Raw genomic sequence first — 26,506 nt, forward strand, 5'->3', positions numbered from 1 at the left:
TTTTTTAATACTAGGAAATAAGTTCAGACAGGATTCTTCTCATATTCTGGTTTTGACTTTGCAGTGTGTGTATATGTCTGTGAGCAATACTATTTTTTCTCAATCCAAATGTGTTGGATGTACTTTTCGAGGTTCCAGACGTCCTGTTTATCCTCAGGGAATTCCTGTGGCATTCCATGCAAAGCTAATTCTGTGTCTTAGTCTGAGGGCGACAGTGAAAAGAGACCAGAGACCAAGGGATAGATGGTGAAAAAGACAAGAAAGGAATTACTAAGTATCTTGTGTGGCTTTTCTTCTTTTGCAGTTCTGTTTTGAAGCCAAAGTGGATGATGCTGTCAGGCTGACCCACTGATCAGAGTCTGAAAACTTCCCATCTTCGCATTTGCCATCAGTTGAGATAAGATGGAAGACTGTTACAAGGATAGGACTTCACTGATGAAGGGCGCCAAGGACATTGCCCGGGAGGTGAAGAAACAAACTGTAAAGAAGGTGAACCAGGCAGTGGACCGGGCCCAAGATGAATACACCCAGCGGTCCTATAGTCGGTTCCAAGATGAAGAAGAGGATGATGACTATTACCCACCTGGAGAGACCTATAATGGGGAGGCCAATGATGATGAAGGCTCCAGTGAAGCTACCGAGGGCCATGATGAAGATGATGAAATCTATGAAGGGGAGTATCAGGGCATCCCCAGTATGAACCAAGGGAAGGACAGCATTGTGTCAGTGGGGCAGCCTAAGGGCGATGTGCACAAGGACCGCCAGGAGCTGGAGTCAGAGAGGAAAGCTGATGAGGAAGAACTAGCCAGCAGTATGAGCTGATAATCCAAGAGTGTGGTCACGGCCGTTTCCAGTGGGCCCTTTTCTTTGTGCTGGGCATGGCCCTTATGGCGGATGGTGTGGAGGTGTTTGTTGTTGGCTTCGTGTTGCCCAGCGCTGAGACAGACCTGTGCATTCCAAATTCAGGATCCGGATGGCTAGGTGAGTGCATCATGCCTGTGACACAGATTCTGAAACTGGCTTATTTGTAGAGCACCGTTAACAAATAGAATACTTACTTTTCATCCAGAGCACTGCTTCCCCCCTCACCACTACATTATTAGGAACAGCTTTAAACATGCAAAAGAATAAAAAATATTGTACAATGATGCCTGTATATATCCACTACCTAGATCCTATAGTTAACATTTACCGTATTTTCTCTATCATCTATTCATCCATCAATCCAACTTATATGTTTATGCATTTCAAATTAAGAGCAGTATGTTTTATATTATTACAAATGTTTTATTGGGTTCTCCTTTATTAACTTCTAAAGATATGTCCTTGGAAGTTAATAAGGACTACTATATGAAAACATATTGTGGTACTTTTCTAAATATAGAGGTTAATTCCTCATAACTCTGACAAATGTGATTTAAAATTCTGAATTTCAAATTTATGTATAATACTATGATTTAAATACTTTTGGGACCCCGCTGGTTTTTTTTTTCCCTTTAATCTATGTGTATGTTTGCTTGTTTATTTTTTCAGTTAGTTTTATTCATAGAATTTTCTCTAGATGACTTTTCTTTTTCAAAGCTTGTACCTTTGTGCCTAACTGGAAGAAACTTCCTCATATGCTTTAAAAATCTATTTCAAATCGGGCAGCTGGGTGGCTCAGTCAGTTAAGCGTCCAACTCTTGATCTCAGCTCAGGTCATAATCTCACAGTTTGTGAGTTCAAGTCCCCCATAAGGCTCTGCCACTGATAGTGTGGAGCCTGCTTGGGATTCTCTCTGTCCCTCTTGTCTCTGTCCCTCCCCTGCTTGTGCTCACTCACGTGCACGCTCTCTCTCTCAAAATAAATAAATGAACTAAAAAATTTTTTTAAATCTATTTCAAATCATATTAATATCTAAATATATGTGTAAAAATAATACAACTTCTCTATCAAATATCTATATAGCAGAAGTTACCATGACCTTGAGGTTCAAAGGAACCCTCCCTTGTGGAAGGGAAATAAGAAGGCCAAGAAACATGCACACAGCCACATAGCCCCAACAATTTAAGTCCACGTCAAGCATTCAGTAGATTAAGGTAGGAGGACTTTCAAACCCCTTTTGCTAAGCATACCCCAGACAACATGTTTATGTGCATATGAAATCTATATGTGTCTCAGAGTCTGTGAGAGTAAGAGTACTTGGTATCTATATTTTCAAGGGACTTTTTAAAACTAAAGTTTGATGAACAAAAGTCTGCAAGTCTTTTTGTGGAAACTGAGTAATTTTGTTGAGTAATGTTATAGTCATTGATGCTGTGAAGTTTTCTGTGTGAAAAAAAATGCGATTAAATGCATTTTCTAACCTGCTCTGTGACAGTGAAAGAGAGAAAATCATGAGAAAAAGATTTACATCTCATGCCTTTAACACTTGTTTCTTTATATGACCCCGTCCTAGCATCTATTTTTTTATTGACTTAGCTGAAAGAGATAGATCCTTGGAAGCGGACTGTGAGGGACAGAGGGTGGGGGTGGGACGTATTTTGCCTGTTTTTGCTGGTAGACTCATCTCTGTGTTCAGCCATCAAAATACAGAACGTAATTTTGAGGAGGGTCCTTAGTCGTTTGTCAAATTGATCATTTCAGTGTACCTCGTATGTATCCAGCACTGTATTTTGCCTTTGTGTGTGTTTTTTTTCTTTTGGTGAGCAGCTATATCTACTATAAGGCTGGGAATCAAAATATTTATCAAGATGTTGCAAAAGGAGTGCATCAGCAGAACATTTTAAGGAGATAGATACTTAGGAATACAACTGTACACATATTTAATAATTGCAAGCTTCATTTTAGGATAAAAAGCATTTCACATTATAATCCTAGCTTTTATATTGGAAACATTTCAGAAAACTCTAAACTAAGCTTGCCTTTATCTTCTTGGTGCCGAATGGAAACACAGTATGACACCTGGTTCTCTTATCAGTTTATTGCATACACCTTTAAACCCTGCTGATGTTACACACCCCTAGGTGACATTCAGAAGTTCAGATAATGCTGTGGAACAATTGGAGCAGTGATATTTTCCTCTTTCCATAAGTGTGACTGCTTTAGTGAATTAAAACTGTGTCCCCAAGAGCGTATGGTTTCACTCAACATTGTGAGTCCCCAACAGAAGCATTTTAATGGTTTCATAACTGTACCTTCCAGACTTGCATTTCAATTATTTTGCCACTGTAATTTCACTTATAATTGCATTCTAATGGAGTTTTTTTAGACAAGCATTTAAATTGTTTTGCCATTTTCATTCCATTGAATAATAGCTTTGTAATATAATTACCACACTAAGTCACAGCAATGGGATCAAAATGCAAGAAAGATGCATGACCCATGTTTGGTGGTATTTGGGGGATATAGATTTGCAAAGTAATTTCTCATTTGGCACTAAGTATTGTGTCGTTCTCTCAAGGAAGACCAGGAACAAAAAATATGAACCAATTTATGTCTCATTTATTTGGGAGATAGAGCCTCTCTTGATGTTTGCTAGAAGATTGACTTAAAGATAGTGACTGTGTGTGCAGGTGTCTATGTGTATGGCCTGTGTGTATATATAACATTGTTAATTGGGCTGGGAAAAAGAGTAAATATTAATTATCTAACGAGCTGTTCTTTGGGGAAATAAGGTGCAGTCTTATTTAAGATAATCCATGCTCCATTGCCAAAGTCTATTATTGAGCATTTATTATGTGCAAAGCATAGTGTACCACTGGGGATAATAGGACAAATAAGGATGAGGTTTCTGTATCCAAGGAAGTTATAGTCTAGTATGGAGAAATCACACAATGTCTGCATGTTGCTAGCACGAAGAAACAAATATCAACAGCTGGAAGAGAAGCAAAATAGACTTGAGGCTGAGAGACCACGTAAGGTGTCGCGACCTGACCGAGACAGTGGGGGAAAAAGCCAGGATTTGAGAGCTGTTCCAGAGGGAGGGTCAGCAAGGATTGGTCCTCGATGAATTCAGATGGCGGAACAAGTGGACAGTTGATGAAAAGAAGGTGATTCATCAAATAAAGTAATGCGGAGTACAGGTTTGAACCTGAGGCAGAAGGATGAAGAGTTTGTTTTAGACTTCTCCCTTTGAGATCCTGGGGAGCGTCCCAGGAGTCCAGTGAGCCACTGTCCTTTTGGACTGAAGCACAGTTGGTTTGTGAGCAATCTCATTTAAGATGACACTGCTGGTGACCTCAACGAGGGGGACAGTGGTTCCCGCAGAATGCTCTATTATGGGGCTGCTGATGAGGAGGATGGCGGAAGAGGTGCAACCAGGAGAGCGGGGAGGCCTGGATGTCGCTGGGAAAAGGAAGAGATCTGTCACCCCTCAGGTGCTGCAGTCTTTTTTTTTTTTTTTTTTTTTTTTTTTGAGTTTTGAGAGATGGAGAGAGAGCGCATATGCGCACAAGAGCAGGGGAGGGGCAGAGAAGGAGAAAGAGAATCCCAAGCAGGCCCGGTGCTGTGAGCGCAGCGGAGCACGACGTGGGACTCCATGATCTCTGTGAGATCAAGACCTGAGCCAAAAGCAAGAGCCGGACACTTAACCGACTGAGCCATGCAGGCGCCCTGGTGGCTGCAGGGTCCTGCAGGAAGGATTCCAAACAGTCTCTCAGTTCTGGCATTTAAGAAGTTACTGGCAGTGCAAAAGACCGTTAAGACGAAAACAGCGAGCAAAGCTCGTGAATAAAGGGTTTAATAGCTAAAGAACAACACAATTTTTTTTTAAGGTTTGTCTTGTTTTGTTTCGTTTGAGAGAAGAGAGACGAGCACAAGTGGGGGAGGGGCTGAGAGAGAGGGAGACACAGAATCCGAAGCGGGCTCCAGGCTCTGAGCTTTCAGCACAGAGCCCCAGGCAGGGTTCAAACCCACAAACTGTGAGATCATGACCTGAGCCGAAGTCGGACGCTTAACTGACTGAGCCACCCAGGCATCCCGACAGAAATTTTTATACATCTTTTCTGCGACTTCAGCTGCCCCTCTGGTGTTACAATAGGTTCTGTGTTTGATAAAGCACGATTTGTGCAGTAGCTTTTGTGTGTGGGGCATGGCCCAGGGCCACTGTAAGGGAGACTGCGAATAAGGATTGGTGCTATTATCAAGGGAGATCATGGTATTTCCCAGCTGCTGGTGTCTTAGTGTTTTAGGCAGACCCTGTCACCTTAAAAATGAGGGGGGGACTTGGGAGTGTACCTGACTTGCCTAATGCATCGCTGCCTGTTGGGAGAGCCAGACTGCCACCCATCCCAGCTCCTCATCCCATCTGCCTTTCCAGTTCTCCAACATTTTCATTTAAAGGCCTCTGGACTGGGGTTACTTCTAGGAGAATACAGTATTCTCAATTGTTGGCAGAAATATACCACTCCGGTATCTCAAGGGGGGGAGGGCAGATCTAAAAATTCACTTTTGTTCATGGATTCCAACAGTGTAATCACCTATTGATATTACATCTTTTTCTCCCTTTCCTAAGCCCTAACAGAGGATACGCCCTGGTTGTTGTTGTTGTTGTCTTTATTTATACACAGTACATAAGGGCAACAGTCACAAATGAGAAATACGCTTTCCTCAAAAATACAAGGGGACATGAGCCCCATGGGACCAGGGGTTTTTGTCCAGTGTTGTGAACTATTGTTTTCCCCACCGCCCACATCAGTGCCTAGTACATAACGGAATCTCAACAAATATTTGAGATGACAGTCCCTGCGATCATTAACACTTTGAGACCTCACTGAGGATATGGACGTATCAAAAAGTAAGAATGTGTTATTTTGAGTGGGCATTCATCAGTAGTAGAGGACCAACAGGAGGGAAGTCATAGATGCAGAATGTTGTCAGTGAGCCTTCTAGTGCTGGTCAGGGTTTGCAGTGCCCTGACCTAAAATCTTAACCGATGTGGTTTGGGGGGCCACATGTATCACTATTGTAAGGAAGGCTGCCTGAGGCCTGGGGTCTGTAAAGACATGAATCCTGTAGCAAAGACCTCTCGCTCTAATTCCACGCTCCAAAGCCCTTTAAAGATTTCAAATTCCAGCTTGCTTTAGAGCTTGCCCATCAGGAATGTGCCTGCCAGAGGATGCCAAGTCTTTGTGGAAATCTGTGTTTCATTTAAATTAACCAATTGGCGTTCTGATTTTGCCGTCTGTCTTGGTGAGCTTCACTCCTGGGAGTCTGCTTCTGAGAGATGGATGTGTTCAGGGTGTGCTGACACATCTAGTTTGGGAACACGTGGGAACCAGGTCCGACCAGGACTGGGTGGAGTAGCCAGCAACCTGGAAGGCCCACCTGGGTGTCCCAGAGTAATACCCTATTGTAGCACAGACTAATTTGCCTTTAGAACCTCTATAGCATTAGCGGGTTGATTGGCATGTTGGGCAAAAACAGAGGTGGACCATGAACATCAAAGCATCAAGAATGTATTGGTACATATGAATGGAATTTTTCTTGACTTTTTTTCATTTTTGGACGTGTCAGTTTGGAAACTATTCATACTTGCCTATCAAGTCAGAGTGTTTGGAATTCGTATACCTTCTCTTGACCAACTATGATGACTCATTCAACAAAAATTGTTGAGCAATGACTATGTGACTGGCATGGTTTTAGACTCTAGAGATACAATGGTAAATAAAACAAAATCGCTAGTAGACCTTAAGCGTGTCTTTTAACTGTTCTTTCCGTAGTTTCTACCTAGGTGGTAGAATTTCTTGGAACATACCGAGTTCTCTCTCTGGTCTCTCTCTCCCCTGCTACTTCATTTGCCACTTATAGAAATGGTGGTTGTCCTTGAAGGCTGGGCTGGATGGATATGACCTGAACTATCCCTAATTTCTGTGCATCTCTGCATATGCTCCCTTATTCTTTTAGGTATTACCAAAAGAAGACATATTCTTTTGGATTTCTAGCTCCTTATCTTTAGCTGTCCATGTTTAAAAAACAAAATAAAACAAGCTTCAAGTTTCTGATATATCTTTTTCTTTCCTCCTGTTGACTGCTCGTTGCCACTAGATTGCAGGCAGAATACAGTAACTGGCTCAGTGTGTGTCGAACCAGTCGTTTCATTCAGTGTGTGTATTACCTGTTCCCAGTGCTGCCAGGTAGACCAGTATATCTGAGCTGATACCAAAATGATGCGGTCTTAGGCTTTATTCCAAGTTTTGATCATTGGGGCATCTGGGTATACTCTGTATATCTTTCTCAGTTTGAGAAATAACTGTGTATATCGCTGTGTAATTTAAGTGTACAGCATGATGGTTTATGTATATGTGAAATGATTGCCATACTAGGTTCAGCTAATGTCCATCTTCTCTATAAATGCAATAAAAAGATAAGAGAGAAAAAAAAGGAAAAAAAATTGTTTCCTTATCACGAGAACTCTTAGGATTACGAACTCCCTTTTTCTTTCTTTTTTTTTCCCCCAGGGGAATTGTACCAAACTCTCTTAGCAACTTCCAACGTACTTGATTCTTGAACCACTTAGGGGTTACAGGCGCTGTGACCCTCTGCACGGGTGAAAACCCAGTGTAACTTTCACTCCCCCAAAACTAACTACTGATAGCCTGTTCTCAGTAGGAAGCCTTACTGATTCACATAAACAGTCTTATTAACACATAGTGTGTATGCTACATGCATTATATATTATATTCTTATAATAAAGTAACCTAGAAAAAAGGAAATCATAACAAAGAAAAAATACACTTATTGTACTATATTTATATTAAAAAAAATCCATGTATAATGGACCCATGTAGTTCAAAACTTTGTTGTTGAAGGGTCAACTGTGTATCATACTCCAGTATTAGCTATAGTCATCATGTTATAGATTATACTAGTACTTACTTATAACTGGAGGCTTATACCTTTTGACCATCTTCCTCCATTTATCCCTCCTCTCCCCCCCCCCCCCCCGCTGCCTCTGATAACCACAAGTCTGATCTCTTTTTTCTATGATTTTTCTTTAGGTTTTTGGGTGTTTGTTGTTGTTGTTATTGTTCTGCATATAAGTGGGATCATACAGTGTTTGTGTGTCTTTCTCCATCTGACTTATTTCACTGAATATAATGCCTTCAAGGTCCATCCATGATGTTGCAAATGGTTGACTTTCCTTGTTTTGTTTTTTTAATGGCTGAAAAATATTTCACTGTGTGTGTGTGTGTGTGTGTGTGTGGTGTGCGTGTATGTGCATACACACCATACCTTCTTTATCCATTCACCCATCAATAGACATTTAGGTTGTTTCCGTGTCTTGCCTATTGCAATGATGCTGCTATGAACATGGTGGTGCAGGTGTCTTTCTGAGTTGGAGTTTTTATTTCCTTCAGATATAATCCCAGGAGAGTGCAGTATCATGATTATAAGGGATTAAGTCTTAATCCATTTTGAGTTCATTTCTGTGAGTGCTTTAAGATATGGGTCCGGTTTCATTCTCTTACATGTATTTACATGTAATTAAATACAATCCAATTATCCCAGCACTGTTTATTAAAGCACTTTTTTCCATTGAGTATTCTTGGCTCTTTTGTCAAATATTAGTTACTGTCTATGCTTGAGTTTACTTCTGGGCTCTTGATTCTGTTCCACTGGTCTATTTGTCTGTTTTTATGCCAGTACTATACTGTTTTGATGACTGTAGCTGCATAGTGTATCTTGAAATCAGGCGGTGTGATGCCTCCTGTTTTGTTCTTCTTTCTGAGGACATCTTGGCTATTAAGGGTGTTTTGTGGTTTCATATGAATTTTAGGAGTGTTTTTTTCTTTTAAAAGTTTTTTTTTTTTCAACGTTTATTTATTTTTGGGACAGAGAGAGACAGAGCATGAACGGGGGAGGGGCAGAGAGAGGGAGACACAGAATCGGAAACAGGCTCCAGGCTCTGAGCCATCAGCCCAGAGCCTGACGCGGGGCTCGAACTCACGGACCGTGAGATCGTGACCTGGCTGAAGTCAGACGCTTAACCGACTGCGCCACCCAGGCGCCCCTGGAGTGTTTTTTTCTACTTCTGTAAATGTGTTCTAAATTTTAAGATGAGTGGCTTTGTACGCTAAAAGTGTAGGCTGCAGATTTCAGGATCAGCAACTATATACCCTGCCCAATCCCTTTGTTATTGACATCTGCCTTGGTATCTTGAAGGGAGGTTTGATCTCCATTGTGTGTGTGTGTGTGTGTGTGTGTGTGTGTGCCCTCTGCTTCTGTTTAGCCTCTCAGCTGTCACAGTGATTCTAATTGGAATTAAAAAGTTATTGGCTTCTAGAGAACATCCTGTTCACCAACACTAACAAAATCTTATTTGGATTCATTATTGCCAAATTGGAAAAGAAGACTCAATAATTTGTTGCCTTATATCCTTGGGTCTTATTTCCTCTGGTCATTCATTCTAACCTCCTAGTGGATTTGGCCTATGTAGCCTGAAACAATTCCTCCATCCAGGAAGTCTGTGATACATTTTCACAGGATAGGAGTGAACAGAAACCCCATGCCACATTCCAGAATCTTGCCAATAAGCAGCATTCTGAGACTTTGAGAGTGTGATAGTAAAGGGCTGCCTTTCTGTCACCCGGAGGCTCATTGGGGGTTTTCCTACAATATAGCTTTGAACCTAAAGGCTGATCCTTGCATCCTGAATCCCTATATCCCTGCATCCTAGAACACTTCTGGATGAGGATTCTGATTCCAGTGGTGGTACATATTACATTACATTACATTACATTACATTACATTACATTACAGTACATTACATTACACTACATTACATTATTCTGATTCAATCTGGGACTGTCCCTGAAGTCACTGTAGAATTTGCTGATCTGTTGTTAGTTTAGAGACTTTGTTAATTGCATGTTGGTTTAAATAAGGCAGTTTGAAATGTTAATCATCTAATAACTGTATCAAGCCAAATTCAAATAATTTGGGTTTGTAGGTTTGAATTCCAACCAGGAAGATGAAATCACCCCTTTTCATGGGAAATCTAATCTCTCAATATTCTCACGTAACAAGAGCTTGTATAGGAACTAAGGTTCCTGCAAAATGCTTCAGGGAGTAGGAAATGGTTTAATTACATTCATCTTGAAGAGTTATTCTGATAAATGACTGAAGCAAGTATTCCCAACCCACATATTTGCAAACTGACATTCTTACCTTACACTTAGAAATTTCTTATTGGCCTTTTAAAGATTGTGACAGAAAAAGTAAAAGAGGTCCTTGGGTATAGTTCTTACCTTCAATTTCAAAACTGAGATCTCTGATGAAATATAAAATGATGAGGACACAATGAGTTTTTCCAACTAAAAATTTCTAATGTAAGGAATTTGCTTAAAAATAGAATATAATGATCTTTAAATTATTTTCACATCTCTCTTATCTCTTATCTCTCTTATCTCTAAATGCGAAAGATGATAAATTTTGTCATGTGTATTTTCCTACATTAAAAATGCAATCTTCCTATACCTATTAGAAACGAGCAAATATTTCTAAATATTGGAATATTGTTTATTTCTGCCATTAAGTTTTTTTTCACTCTCAAGACAAAGCCAGGAAACAGAGAAGCTGACAGCTGAGAAACTGCTGAAAATCCACCTGAATCACTTGACATTGTAGGGCTGCTTTGTACAGTTTTGCAGGTTGTAAACTGCACCGAGGCACCTGGCTAGTGATGAAAAGGTGGTAGTATCTTGGCACCACTGTCCTTAATAACTGACATCAATATAATTACCATATTAAAAAAAAAAAGAAAGAAAGAAAGGCCCTGCTTTAAGACAAAGGACTGTATTAGTTATGTCACTGACAAGGGAGTTCTCAACCAAGCGTAAGACCTACCAGCCTGCACTGTGGCCAGCCTGGGGCTTGATGGAAGGAGCAGTCGGCATCCATCTGCACCATCAGGTCAGCCAAGCAACATCAGAGCAAGTTGGGGTGGGAGGGAAGGAAGAGTGTCTTCTTTCCTAACAGCCCAGGAAGAGCTACAGAGATCAGGATGGAGCCACACCACCTGGCACTTTTGTAGGGCAGATTGCCTCAGTGCTGCTAGGATATAGCTTGCATCTGCCCAGCACCCTTGGTTTGTGCCTGGGAGAAGAGTTTTGTTCAGGGGCATAGCATGGAACAAGCTCTTAGAGGGGAAGTTAAGGGGCCTGCTTAACATTTGGTATGCCCTTTGTGAAGTCAGGAAAAGAAGCTGAGAAAGTTGGGCACAGGTCTACTGTGTACTACTTAATACAGGTCTACTTAATACAGGATATTCATAAGGTGCTTTCAAGTAAGTGCTGGAACGTGGCTTTCTTCTAAGAGAATATGATTGCTGTTGTTCTGCAGAGAAGCAAACGTTTTGGGAATAGTTTTGTAGCATTTGAATTACCAAAGATCAATATACAAAATAGGTTACATTCTTGAAGTCTTTTGGTATTTAAATTTAGGTATTCGTGATGTTTAAAGAGAAAGAGTTGTGTTGAGTAAATTCATTGCTAGGAATATCTTAGTCCTTGAGAGGGATTTGCATGAACCTAAGTGAGAATGAAATGTGTGTGCCCTTTTCTGCAAAGAGAGTGATGCCAGGTAGCATAGACACCCAGTTAATATCGACAATGTGCCTACCAGAAAGGAGGGAACCTGTGGTGAGAGGCCAAGTTTTTGCCCCCAGGTAATATTTTAGGATGCAGGAGTCTCTTTACCCTTCCCAATGACTAAGTAAAAATCAAATCTACCCATGGGTAGTACCACTGTCAGGAGGGGGAGAGTAAGGACTGGGGCATATTTGGGGGGAGTTTGGGGACACTGCTTTTACCTCCAGAATCAAGAATCCAGCTTACCTCTGTGACCGTATGTTTGAGCTTTCCTCCCAACACTCTGAGACCATATTATCATATCTTGCCGTACTTCTGTAGGCTCATTCATGACAGCGTAGCAAAGATAGTTCGACCGCATGCGTGCGCGCACAAACACACACACACACACACACCCTTTCTCCTAGGGATTCAGCTGGTACATGAAAACACAGTGTGTTCCAGCAGTGTGGAAAGGAAGGATGCCCTCCCTCAGGGACTGTGCTTCCTGACTAGTAATGAGCTGAAGTGTAAGGAAGATAACACCCTGAGGTGGAGTCAGCGTCTCCAACTTTGTCAAGTTAAGGAAGGAATGGATGGACAGGAGGAAGCCGGTTAGTGGTTAGCAATGTTCAAAGTTGGAAAGAAGGATGGAATTAAATAATGAGAAATGGGTACCTGGGTGGCTCAGTCGGTTGAGCATGTGACTTCAGCTCAGGTCATGATCTCACAGTTTGTGGGTTCGAGCTCCTCATGGGGCTCTGTGCTGACAGCTCAGAGCCTGGAGCCTGCTTCGGATTCTTTGTCTCCCTCTCTGTGCCCCTGCCCTGCTCACGCACCCTCTCTCCCTCAAAAATAAATAAACATTAAAAATTTTTTTTCAAATAATAATAGGAAGAAACAAAACGTAGAATCAAGTGAGAGAAAGAAAGAAGGTAAACCAAAGAGAAACGTTTTAAAGAAAGAATAAAGCTTTGATAGACGACAACATGGACGAATCTTGAAAACGTTATGCTAGGTGAAATAAGGCAGACACAAAAGGACAAATGGTTGTGTGATTGCACTTATATGAATTATCTAGAATAGACAAATTCACCAAGACAGAGAGTAGGTTAATTACCAGGGCTGGGAGGGAGAGGAATGAGGAGTTACTGCTCAGAAGTTCAAGTTTCTGTTTGGAATGGTGAAAAACTTTGGGAAAAGATGGTCGTGATGGTTGCACAACATTGTGAATGTAGTTGATGGCACTGAATTATATGCTTAAAATAGTTAAGCTGGCAAATTTTATGTTCTATAAATTTAACACAATTCAAAAAGAAAAAAAAAACAATTAGAAGTCGTTTCGGAGGTGGTTGGGTGCTCGTAGCACAGATGGCTGGAGTTCACTGTCCCCTGTGTTTGGGGAGATGCTGGGCTGGCAGTGAGTCCTGGACAGATACAAATGTATTAGCAGAGCAGCATCTCCTGCCCTGTTTCCTGCACTGTCGCAGGAATTGGAGTCCTGATGTGGCTCCGTCTTTGTCAATAGCAGCTATTCCTATAGGCACCTTTCTTCCTGAGGGAATCCAGACTAATTCTGGTCATGGAGTTTGCCATAATGGCCTCTCCTGGAAGAATATTCTAGGGGCACCTGGGTGCTCAGTAGGTTAAGCGTCCGACTTTGGCTTAGGTCATGATCTCGCGGTTCATAGGTTCGAGCCCCGTGTCAGGCTCTGTGCTGACAGCTCAGAGCCTGCTTCAGATTTTGTGTGTCTCCTCTCTCTCCATTCCTGCCCTGCTCACACTCTGCCTCTCTCTCTCAAAAATAAATAAAAACATTTAAAGAAAGGATATTCTAGACTGCTGAACTCTTGTTGAGCTTCTTGGGGAATATTTGAGAGTGAAGGGAGGGATTGGGTGGACCAAGTATGCTACTTGAAAATCAGAGAGGAACAAATAATAACCTAGAATATTCTGTAGGCAATTTTTTAGTAAACTTGGAGTCAAGGTAATCATTAGATTAAAACGTAAGACTTTACTATGTAACTTGTTTGAAAAGTGAGATATTTATTTTAAGTAAAGTTTACCTTATTAAGAGTCAAAGCTTCTTCTTGTTTAAGCCTATTTCTTTTTATTTAAAAAAATTTTTTTTTAATGTTGATTTATTTTTGACAGAGAGAAAGAGACAGCATGAGTGGGGAGGGGCAGAGAGAGGGAGACAGAATCTGAAACAGGCTCCAGGCTCTGAGTTGTCAGCACAAAGCCCGATGTGGGGCTCAAACCCACAAACTGCAAGATCATGACCTGAGCCAAAGTTGGACACTCAACCAACTGAGCCACCCAGGTGCCCCTGTTTAAGCCTATTTCTTAAACGGAAATCAAAAGTGTTTTATATTATTTCTAAATTTCTTATAATTTAAATGTGTCCTGATAGTTCAGGGCATCCATTTTTATTCTTTATGTAATACTTTGGTTTTTCTTCACCCCTTTCTACCATCCTGTCACTGCTGCCACTTAACTGTCTGTCACTCATCCCCTGATGCTTCTGTGCTGTGGATTAGGAAACTTGATAACTAAGATTGTTAAGGATTATCTGCTAAATAAGAGTAAATAGACTACGTGAAGGAACTGAGAGTTGCTGAGTAATTGCTTGACTTTATAAGTGGGGGCTTTATAACGGATACATGGGATGTCCAGAAACCAAGTGCAAGATTTTGGCAAAGTAGGCATTAGAAGGACATTGGAAGTTGGCTTTTGGTGTATTACTGTATCTCCTTTTGTTCCCAGTTGCAAATAGCTCTCTGTAAATCAAGCTAGGCTAGGCTGTGCACAAGTTATTGTGGTGAAAAGTCAAGTAGCTGGCTTAAATTATTTTTTATGAGTCAGGCAGGGTTTAAATAATTGCTTGAAGAATTTAGAGTTAATACAAAATAAACTCAAGGTTTTGAAATTTTAACTTTCCTATTCTTTGTGATGTGGTCACTGGCCATGACTATGACCTCTTCAATCTCTGTGTTTCCATCCTAAAGGGTCTTTGGGATGGAGACTCTTGTTACAGCAAGACTCTTCCCATTGCTTTTCAGATCATTCCTGGGGGAAGTGGGTGAAGGATGCAGGTCACATCACATCCCTGATCAAAACGTTTGCTGGTTAGTATACAGATTGCTTTAAACTCCTGAGTATGGTATTCAAAGCTCTTCATAAGCTGGGCCAGATCTATTTTTCCCATTTTTTCTGCCACTCATTCCCCTCCCCTAGATATTCCAAAATCAGGGTATAGAGTTGCCAGATAAAACAGGGTGCCCAGGTAGATTTGAATTTCAGATAAATAACAAGCAAATAATATTTTAATATAAGTATATGCCAAGCAAAATTTGCGATATGCTTAAAATATTATTTGTTTATCTGAAATTCAAATGTAACTGGGCATCATGTTTTTTATTTGCTAAATCTGGCAACCCTCCTGGTAGTGGAGATAACAGCATGGGATGGGGGTAGTTTGTTCTTTGCCTTCTGTAAGTGAGGCATCCAATCAGTCGTTAATTTCACTATCTCACTTAATCGCAATCACATCCCATCTCAGACTTCGTGAATCATTGCTAGGGGATGGGCCTGGGAACTGTATATATGTTTTATAAGCATCCCGAATGATTCTTGTTTAGAGGGAGGTTCCAGAAACACTGTTCTCCACCACTGCTTCTCAGCCTAAAGATGTAGGCTTTGATACAGCAGACCTGGGTTGGGCCTGGGATTCTTCCTGCTAAAATGAGCTGGGATCCCAGTGAGGCTGAAGCTGGTGGTTATGAACCCCACTGTGAGTAGCACTGTCGTAGTTCCTCCCCCCCACCCCCAGCCAAGAAGCAGCAGCATCCCCAACAGTTGTGATAATGAAGGTTATACGTGATGTTGTAATTTTAAACAACGGAGCATGTGATCCTGTAAGTAGAAGTGTTTTCCTTATTTACCAATGTACACAGCAACACATGTTACAAGGTAGCCTTATGTGCCATTTTTGAGGAAAGGTTTTCTTTTCAAGAAGTAAATCTCTTATTGACAGCTGAGGGGTGCGTATGTGTTGTTTTCTCCTGCTGAAATGGGTATTGACTTCTTTACACTGGTCTTTCTTCTACACCGCGGGAGACATCACGGTCTCTAACCACATTTATGGCCATGCATCCCAGAATGGTCCCAGCACAGTGTGACTTTGCTTTGTGGCAATAGTTTCTCAGTGCCAGAGGCATGGTGATAAAACTATAATGTGAATCCTTCAGGCTTTTTTCCCCTCCTATGTAACGTGAAATTAAATGACTTTTCTGAGTGTTGGCTTAGTTTTCTCTGAAGAATCTAGTTAAATCAGAAATAAAAGTACTGTGTCAAAAGAACTGATTAGAAACTGGTAAAAGGTAACCAGACTGCTCAGGGAATGAAGGAAAGTCCTGCGGTGGGAATCGATGTGGATGTGAACACACACATCCAAAAGGAGGCAGATTATACTTGTGAGAAGTGGATGGCTTCTCAGTGTTCTACGTCTGTTTAGTTACCTACTTATTTCTTTTTAAGTTTATTTATTCTGAGAGAGAGAGAAAGAGAATGAAAGCAGGAGAGGGGCAGAGAGAGAGAGGAAGAGAGAGAGATTCCCAAGCAGGCTCTGCACTGTCAGCACAGAACCTGATGTGGGGCTTGAACCCGCGAACTGTGGGATCACGGCCTGAGCTGAAATCAAGAGTCCGTTGCTTAACTGACTGAGCCACCCAGCCACTACTTAGTTTTCTAACTAATAGAAAGGGATCAGAGATCACTTTGTGGAATGTTACCTTTCAAAATTCAGCAGTTCTCACACAGAAGGTCACCAGCAGGGGGGTCCTCCATGCATTCACTCCTCAAATTCTTCTTCAGTTGGTTTAAGATACTTGTGCTATTTTGTGACAAGTACAGAGGCCAAGCAGACAAAACTCTGTGCCCAAAGACATTTCCTGTCAAAACGGTATGGGGGCCAGAGGACTGAAGATTGATTCTGTTTGAGGGAAGCCTGGTTTTAAAAAAAAGATTTCAGGAGACTGTAGTATTTGACCAGGTTTTCCACTGCAGGTAGAATTAGGATTTGCAGAGACAGGGTGCAGAAAGGAGAGAGTTTTTGGGAGAGCAAACACACTGACCAAAGGCCCTAAGGCAGGAAACACGTGGATTGAGTGTTGTGAGTAGATTGTGGTTCAGCTTTGTTGAAGCGGAACACACATACAAGGGAGCACTTGGAAAGGTGGTGGGGAACTGCCTGTTCATGGAGACTAAATGAGTTTATTCTGGTGCGGGTGGGATCGGTGGAGGTGTGAGCAGAGACGTGATGGGGTGAGAAGTCTCCTTTGGGAGACTCCTGTGTCTGGAATGGGTCGGAGAGGAGTCAACGGGATCAGTTAAGATTCATTTGCATAGAGTGTTCCAGCCAGTAGATGGCAAGGGCCTGATGTGGGTGATGCAGAGGGACTGTTAGAGGACAGGGTTTTTCCAGTGAATAGCTGGACCCTCACAACCCTAGCTATGGGAGCACAGGAGAGGAACATACCAGAGACACTAAGGACTCATGCCCTGCTGTTGTGTTGGGTAGGAGTGTGTAAAATATAGACGGGACTTCTGGGATTGGTGGGCAAGTGGGGGGACCCTTGTGTAGGAGGGAAGATAAATTTAGTTACTGTAAGCGCAAGAATGGAGTGTCTTATTTACAGACTACCCTCAGCCTGGAGCACAGAGCCTGGTAAGTGGTCCCCACTGAGTTTTTGTTGAGTTTGAGGTGCCAACCAGGCTGCTCAGGAGAACTGTCAAGGAGGGCATTTGTCCCGAGACTTCACAGAGAAACTAGCCCCCAGAGATGGACTTCAGAGAGATCTTTGAATAGAGATGCAGAACTCACAGAGAGAGGAAAGCCTGAGGAAGAAAGGGGGGCTAACAACAGATCTTCAGTGAATGCTTAGGTGTGGGAGGAGAAAATTCATAAATATATGGTGAAAGGTAGGAAAAGTCTCAGCTGCCTGGAGGCCAAGAGCAGCAAGGTTTCGGGAAGGAAGAGGTGGCCATAACTGAGAATGCTTTGGAGGGTGAGGTGCATGGCAGAGAAAACGACATTGCCTGCAGCGATGAGAAATCTGTTCCAGAGAGTGGAAAGGACAAATGTCAGATCAACTACTAAATTGAGTTTTAATGTATATTTTTAAAGGAAGGAAAACAAGTCAGTATTTAAAAATTGATTACAAGGTACTGTGGTATATTTGTTTTGGATAGTACTTCCAGTAACATAATTATACCATAGATTGGAGCAGCTGAAAAATTATAATCCCCTTCTGCAAGGGTAAATTGCACATTTGTAGCCATTATCTAGTACTTCTGCGTCATTATGTGCCAGTAATCACATCCAGAATATATAGAGGAGATAAATTGGCAAACCAGGAGAGAAGTGGGTTAGCTGCTGCTATCTCATTTTATTTATTTTTCCAAATTGAAAACCATCTCAGTTACCAGTACTTCTGGATTTAACAATAAAGTAAACTTTGTTGAAATGTTCATATTTAAGTAGTCAATAGGAATGATAAATGGTATAACTCCCCAGGGAAAAGACAGCTCCAAGATGACCATTCATTCCCTTGGTGTGAGCTGACTCCATCAGAGGGTCCCTCTATGACCATACAGTACAACTTTGCCCCCTGGGTTTCTGCTGGGTCAGTAAGGAAGCCTCCTGGCCCCCACCTCCCTCCCCACACTGGGCACACTACACATTTGTAGAGTGATGGTGTCTCCTCCAGACTTCTACTGTACCTCACATGGTGAGTAGGAGCCTTGATCATATTTTCTCAGAGTCAAAAGGGATGGGTTGTTCCCCCACAGATGCTGCTTGCCTCCTCAGGGACAAATACATTCTTATAGTTCTGACATGGAAATGTATCCTGGGTAGACTGCTGTAAAGCCAAGGGAGACGAGGAACTCCAGGGGATTGCCAGGTTCTTCCCAGTGTGAGGAAGGTGCTTCCTCTCACCTCTGGGCATCCTGAGCTGTTCCTGTCCTAAGCTGTTCATGTTTGGTAGAGACCCCAGCACTTCCCCCAGCTTGGAGCCTGAAAGGCGTTCCCAGGAATAGCCGCTTTCCCTAAGCCTCCTCACATCACATGAATTGAATCTGGAGGCGGAACCTAATAAAATGTTAACCACCCCCTCCTCCCTGAAAATGCCTCTGCCTTTGGTTCAGCCTGGAGTCTCAGTTCTCCGTACTCATTCTACATTCTTCTCTCCTCTCCCTACAGGGTCTTCCCAAGACTTAGCCCTTGGGGCTTTGGTGTCTGTGTATGTGTTGTGATCACATTGCCTTTCTTTACATAATCATCCAGCAAACAGTTAGTGACTTCCCTACCCGGGTCCCAGACTGGATCCTGGAGTCATAAAGACATGCTTCCTGCTCTTGAGTGCTTACAGGCCAGAGAGGGGGACAGACACATGGCAGATGAGTGCACCTAATTGTTGCAGATGCTGTAACAGGGAGATTCAAAAGAAAGAATGGCTAGTGCTTTGTGAAAACAGGGCTGGAATGATTTAATACAGGCAGCATCAGGCATTTTCTGATGACTTCTGGCCTGTGGCTTCCATTGTCTACTTCTATATTCCCATTAGGGTATCAGGAAAGAAGCAAAGAAGCACAGGATAGACACAGGCTTCAAGGCAAAGCTGGTCTTAAATCCTAAATCTCTCATGTGGGAGTTGTATGATTTTGGGCAAGTTGTATGATTTTGAGCTTCAGTAAGCTAATCTAGAAAAAAAATAAACAGTATCTTTATCTTGTAGATTTTAACTGTGATCATCACTTTTCCAGAGCCTCTCATTCTCTATTCCCAACAGCTTACAGCCACTTGTAATTACAAACATCACCTATAGAGTAGCAGGGAGGATTGGAGACAGTGTATTAAAATCCTTGTACCAGAACAGTACTAATAAATACATCCCCTGTCATTGTCAACCTCTGTCTTAACAAGCTTTTAAATATGCATTACAATATGTTAACTGTATGCACCGTGCCTTGCAGTAGAGCTCTAGGATTTATTCCTCTTGTGAAACTGAAATTTTGTACCCTTTGATTGACACCTCTTTGTTTCCCTCTCTACAGCTGCTAGGATCCACTGTTCTACTCTCTGATTCTCACCCTTCTCTGGCAATTTTAGGTTCATGAAATAGTGGGGTCAGATAGTATTTGATTTTTGTGTCTGATTTAGCATAATATTCTTTCAAGTTCATCCATGTTGTAGCAAATGACATGACTGTCTTCTTTATTAAACTGAATGAAATTTCATTTATACCACGTGTTAAGAATCCATTCATCTATCAATGGACATTTAGATTATTCTATGGCTTTGCCACTGTAAATAATGCTGCAGTGAATGTCAGAGTGCAGATATCTCTTAGAAATACTGATTTCAGTTCTTTGGGGTATATGCCAAGAACTAGGATTCCTGTATTTACCCAAAGGATACAAAAATACTAATTTGAAGAGACACATGCACCCTGATGTTTAGAGCAGCATTATCTAATAATAGCCAAATTATGGAAAGAGCCCAAATGTCCATCAACTGATGAATGGATAAAGAAGAGGTTATATATATATATATATATATATATATATATATATATAATATACACACACTATATTTATGTATGTATATGTATAGTATGTATATATGTGTATACATACACACACTATAATATATATATACTATAATACTATATATATATATGGCTGAATATTACTCAGCTATAAAAGAATAATCTTTCTTGCCATTTGCACTGATGTGGATGGAGCTAGTGTGTATTATGCTAAGCGAAATAAGTCAGCGAAAGACAAATACCACATGATTTCACTTATTTAAGAAACAAAACAGATGAATATAGGGGAAAGAAAAAAAGAGAGACAGGGAAACAAAGCATAAAAGACACTCTGAACTACAGAGAACAAACTGAGGGTTGCTGGAAAGGAGATGGGTAGGAGGATGGGCTAAATTGGTGATGGATATTAAGGAGGGGACTTGTTGTGATGAGCACTGGGTGTTACAGGTAAGTGATGAATCGCTAAATTCTACTCCTGAGACTAATATAACACTTTATGTTAAATAACTAGAATTTAACTAAAAACTTGAAACATTAAAGAAGAAGAAGTAGGATTCCTGGATCATACATATTGTTGGAATTTTGAAGAACTTACATTATGTTTTGCATAATGGCTATATGAATTACATTCCCACAAACAGTGTACAAGGCTTCCTTCTTCTCTACATTCTTACCAACATTTGTTATCTTTTTGTTGTTGTTGTTGTTGTTAATAGCCATGCTAACAGGTGTGATATAATATCTCATTGTGGTTTTGATTTTCAGTGCCCTCATAATTTGTGATGTTGAACACCATTTTGTGTACCTATGGCCATTTGTATGTCTTTTTGGGTAAATGTCTCTTCAGGTCTCTTGTGCATTTTTTTTTAAAAAATCAGCTTACTTAATTTTTTTTTGCTACTGAGTTTTTGGAGTTCCTTAATATTTTGGAAATGAACCCTTTCTCAGATATATGATTTGTAAACATTTGAAAAAATCTTGAAAGCAGCAAGAAAAAAATGACTCACCACTTATAAGGGAGAAGTCACTAAGGAAATGATTTTAAAATGTAGTGAGAAATCACTAAAGAAATTTAAATGCTACATTAGAATATATTAAGTCAATGAAAAAGAAAACAATGAAAGTGGAATGGGGGCAGAGAGACACATAGAAAACAAAAAGTAAAATGGAAGATGTAAGTTCAACTATATCAATGACATTAAATATTTATGAATTAAACAGTCTAATCAAAAGGCAGAGATGGTCAGACTTGATAATAAAACAAGATCCATATACAGCTGACTTTATATCAGAGACAGGAGAGGCCAGAGACAGTGGAATAACATATTCAAAGAGCAGAAAAAAGAAAAAAAACACTGTTAACCGAAAATCTTATAGCCAGCAAAGCTATCTTTCAGAAATGAAAGCAAATAATGATAACCCTGGGTAAACAAAAACAGAGACGATTTATTGATAACAGGTCTGCTTTTCAAGAAATACTAAAGGAAATTCTTCAGGCTGTAAGCAAGTGACCTCACCCAGTCATTTGAATCCACAGGGAAAAAGAGCATTATAAAATTATAAAAGATGGTATAATGAATGCATCTTTTCCCTTTCTCTTTAAACTGATTGAGAAAGCAATTGTATAAAACTATATATGTGTGTGTGTATATGTGTGTATATACACACACACACCATATATATATATACATATATAATATAATGTTGGGCCTGTAACTCATAAAACATAACATATTTGCCAATAATAGCCCAAAAGATGTACATGGAGCAAAACTGTATTGGGCTAAGAAAATAACTCCACATAGTAACAAATTCACAAAACAAACAATTTTTATAAAACAAATTCTTCTTTTCAAAAACAAAACAAAATTCTTCTTTAAATATTTGGTAGAATTTAGTAGTGAAGGCATCTGAGCCTGGGACTTTCTTTGTGGGTGGTTTTTTTTTTTTTATTACTAATTTATTTTATTTTTAAATATTTATTTATTTATTTATTTATTTATTTAAGAGAGAGAGAGAGAGAGAGAGAGAGAGAGTGCATGAGCAGGGGAGGGGCAGGGAAAGAGAGGGAGAGAAAGAATCCCAAGCAGGCTCTGTGCTGCCAGCATGGCACTTGATCCCACCAACTCTGAGATCATGACCTGAGCCAAAACCAAGCCGAATTTCCAAGCCTTAACCAATGAGCCACCCAGGGGCCCCTGATTACTAATTAGTAATTACTAATTTAATACCTTTTTTTTTAAGACGTATTCATGGTGTCTATTGCTTCTTGAGTCAGTTTTGGTAATTTGTCCTAGAATTAACTTCAGGTTTACCCTAACTTAATTCCAGTGAGACAGAACTGTTACTCCCACATAACTCTATACCTTTCCCCACCTTGTTGTGATGTGGTTAAAGGTATTGCAAGTATAACAAACCCAACATTACCTTTTTACAGTTTTCACAGTATAGAAATTTATGCTAACTAAGGTGATTAAACTAGAAACAGAGATAAAGACCTCCATATTGGAAAGTAGTTAAAACTATTTGCAGATGATACGATCTTGTATATAGAAAGTCTTAAGTATTTCACTAAAAAACTATTAAAACTATAAGCAAATTTAGCAAGTATATTAGTTTGTAAGAGCTGCTCTAACAAAGTACCACAATCTTAGTGGCTTAAAACAATAGAAATGTATTTTCTCACAGTTATGGAGGCTAAAAATCCTAAATCAAGGTGTTGACAGTCCCTCTGAGACTCGGTAGTGTCCTTCCTTGCTTCTGCTAGTTTCTTATGTTTGTTGGTAGTCCTTGGTATTTCTTGGTTTGTAAATGCATCATGTCAATCTCTACCTTAATCATCACGTGGCTATCTTTGTCTTGTGTGTCTCTCTCCTTTTCTTGTAACGACACTAATCATATGGGGTCAAGGGCCTACCCTTCTCTAGTATGATGTCACATTAACTCATTACATCTGCAATGACCCTATTTCTAAAGAATCATATTTTGAGGTATTAAGGGCCTTCAACATATCCTTTTTTCAATATATCTTTCTTTTTTTTTTTTTTAGAGGGGTGGGGGGACACAATTCAACCCAAAATAGCAAGATTGCAGGATATATTCATACACTAAAATTAATTTTATTCTATACACTAACTATGAACAATCTAAAAATGATATTAAGAAAACAATTCTAGTTATATAATTTCACCAAAAAGAATAAAATACTTAGGGATGCATTAAACAAGTGTAAAACTTATACTCTAAGAACTAAAAAAAAATGCTGAAAAAAATGAAAGAAGACCTAAACAAATGGAAAGACATCCAATGTTCATGGATTGGAAGACACAATTATTAAGATGGGAATATTCTAAAATCTATTCTACAGATTCAACAACAAAAAATCCAGCTAACTTCCCTATAGAAATTGACATAGCAATTTCTAAACTCTAAAATTCATATGGAATTTCCAAGAACCCAGAATAGCCAAACCATCTCAAAAAGGACAACAAATTAATTAATAAACTATTACTTAAAATCTAGGTGGACTTATAACTCCTAATTTCAAGACTTTCTACAAAGCAGTAGTGATCAAGATATTGTGGTACTGGCACAAGTTTAGGCATATATGTCAGTGAAACAGAGTTCAGAGTCTAAAAACAAACATATATCTATGGCTAAGTGATTTTCAACAAAATGGCCAAGACCATCCGGTGTGGAAAGAATGGTGGTTTCAACAGATGGCACTAGGACAACTGGATAGCTGCATGCAGTAGGTTGAAATAGAACTTCTTACCTCTGCTTGCTAATGATTTTCCCCCTGAGTTTGGTGTTTGAGATCTGAAGGATGCTGTCATCCCGGCTAGTTCATAACCTTCTTTAATGATACCATGTACACCATTAGTGTTGTTGGCCCGACCCTGCCCCAGCCCTGTCTTGGCTCTTCATTAGCTCTGCAGTCCTTGGGAGCAGAGCTTCTCCCCTTTGAGCCTTTTCTTTCTTTTTTTTTTTTTTTTTTTCAACGTTTTTATTTATTTTTGGGACAGAGAGAGACAGAGCATGAACGGGGGAGGGCAGAGAGAGAGGGAGACACAGAATCGAAACAGGCTCCAGGCTCTGAGCCATCAGCCCAGAACCGGACGCGGGGGCTCGAACTCACGGACTGCGAGATCGTGACCTGGCTGAAGTCGGACCGCTTAACGACTGCGCCACCCCAGGCGCCCCGAGCCCTTTCTTTCACAGATCAAATGCTAAGAATTTCATAATGAAAAGCAAATTAGACCTATGATGACCACCATTGTAAATGTTCTACTGAAAGTCTAGCAGCTTCTTTGGACTCTTGAACCTCATACTTTGTCCCTTTCCTAAGAAGGAATGAACTCTTAGGTACTCATTTTGATTTCCTGTAACTCACACTTCGAGCATATGAAAGCAACCTCTGCAAATACAAAGAAAAATTCCAGAGCCCTTGGATTAGTAAAGTAGGACGACACTTATGGAGGAAAGTGTCCCAACTGGCACGTCCCTCCTATAGTCTTCACAGTCATTCGGTGTGCCATAAATTACTTGTACCTTATTATCTTTTGAGAACTGGGAATACGTGTTCACCCGTAGTTACCTTTTCTCAGCAGACAAAGGTGGAGATTGTCAACACCTTGACTCATTTGTCAAGTCAAAGTAAAAAAAATCCACCACGTCCTTTCTTCATGCCCTCAAGGTGCTCAAGTCACATGAGAACAACTATTGTTTTAAGGTGCCATTACAAAATTTTTTTTCTAATGTTTATTTATTTTTGAGACAGAGAGAGACAGAGCACGAGCGGGGAGGCTCCTGAGGGAGAGGAGACAGAGATAGAGGGAGACACAGAACCCGAAGCAGGCTCCAGGCTTGAGCTGTCAGCATAGAGCCGATGTGGGGCTCGAACTTGTCAACTGCGAGATCATGACCTGTGCCAAAGTCGAATGCTCAACTGACCTGAGCCACTCAGGAGCCCCAAGGTGCCATTTTTAAAATAATCTTAAGAATTATTTTACTGCCTTCTTTGATACTTTTCAGGAATTCGTGATAGAGAGAATCACCCTGTTCCTTTTTCACATAGCCTCAAGATCACTTTCTATGCAGCAGTCATGTATGCCAGGGACTGCTGTTCATGTGAAGAAGAAATTATAATCTGCACAGGAGAATAAGAACTATATGGTAGAAAACAATTGCCAAAAGAAAAGCCAGCCAGATTTGAATGATGTGGCATGTTTAGTTTGAAAGTCACCTCCAGTTATGTGCCCCCTGTTTGAGTTCTGCCACTTGAAGACGTAGCACATAATAAATCACATGACCTCAGCCAGTTTTGTTTTGTTTTTTCAATACCAATGCTTTGTAAACTTGACACTAAATTCCACATGATACTTTCATTTTAAGAATGTGATGGAAGGGCAACTGGGTGGCTCAGTGTGTTAAGTGTCCAATATCAGCTCAGGTCATGATCTCACCAGTTGTGAGTTCGAGCCCCACGTAGGGCTGTGTACTGCAGCATGGAGCCTTCTTGGGATCCTCTGTCCTTCCCTCTCCACCTCGTCCTCCCCTGCTCACACTCTTGTCTCTCTCAAAATAAATAAACTTTAAAACAGTGATAGAAAAAAATGGGATGGAAGGAGTTAGGGTTTGGTACTCTACATGTCTTTTTTTTTTTTTTTTTTTTTTTGTCCCTTTCCTGGGACATGCTGTGGAATGCAAGTCATGACTTTACTAGTGAGAAGTTATACATATTTAAAATAATTTTTTAAATTTTTTAAAAATGTTTTTATTTATTTTTGAGGACAGAGAGAGACAGAGCATGAGCAGGGGAGGGGGCAGAGAGAGGGGGAGACACAGAATCTGAAGCGGGCTCCAGGCTCTGAGCTGTTAGCACAGAGCCCAACACGGGGCTCGAACGTACAGAGTGTGAGATCATGACCTGAGCTGAAGTCAGATGCTGAACTGACTGAGCCACCCAGGTGCCCCTATAAATAATTTTTAAAGTAGTTTATGATTTGCAAGAAGTTGCAAAAATAGTACAAAGAGTTTCTGTTTACCCTTCATCCAGCTACCCTCACAGACATCATACAAAACCTTAGTATCTTGTCAAAACAGGAAATTGATATTGCTGCGGTAATGTACTCAGATTACAGACCTTCTTTAGGCTTTTACCAGGTTTCTCTTTTTACATCTGTTCTCTACATGTGTTTTGTGGGGGGGGTATAGTTCTAAGAAATTTTGTCGCACATGTAGATTTTTATAACCTCAGCACACAGTAAGGTCCAGAACTGTTCTTTCACCACAACCAAACTACCTCATGCTACCCCTTTGTAGTCAGTCCTACCATCTCCCCAA

General features: G+C 40.5%; 1 protein-coding gene across 1 annotated transcript in view; it reads left to right on the plus strand.

Moving 5' to 3' along the window:
• Positions 1 to 316: 316 nt before the first annotated feature.
• Positions 317 to 26,506, plus strand: part of SV2C (synaptic vesicle glycoprotein 2C) — a 170,249-nt gene continuing 144,059 nt past the window's right edge. Inside the window, 2 exon segments of the mRNA XM_032593357.1 lie at positions 317 to 802; positions 805 to 981. Of these exon segments, the coding sequence (XP_032449248.1) occupies positions 403 to 802; positions 805 to 981 (577 nt within the window). The 5' untranslated portion in view covers positions 317 to 402.

The sequence above is a fragment of the Lynx canadensis genome, chromosome A1 (genome assembly GCF_007474595.2).
Source record: "Lynx canadensis isolate LIC74 chromosome A1, mLynCan4.pri.v2, whole genome shotgun sequence".
Classification (NCBI taxonomy): domain Eukaryota; kingdom Metazoa; phylum Chordata; class Mammalia; order Carnivora; family Felidae; genus Lynx; species Lynx canadensis.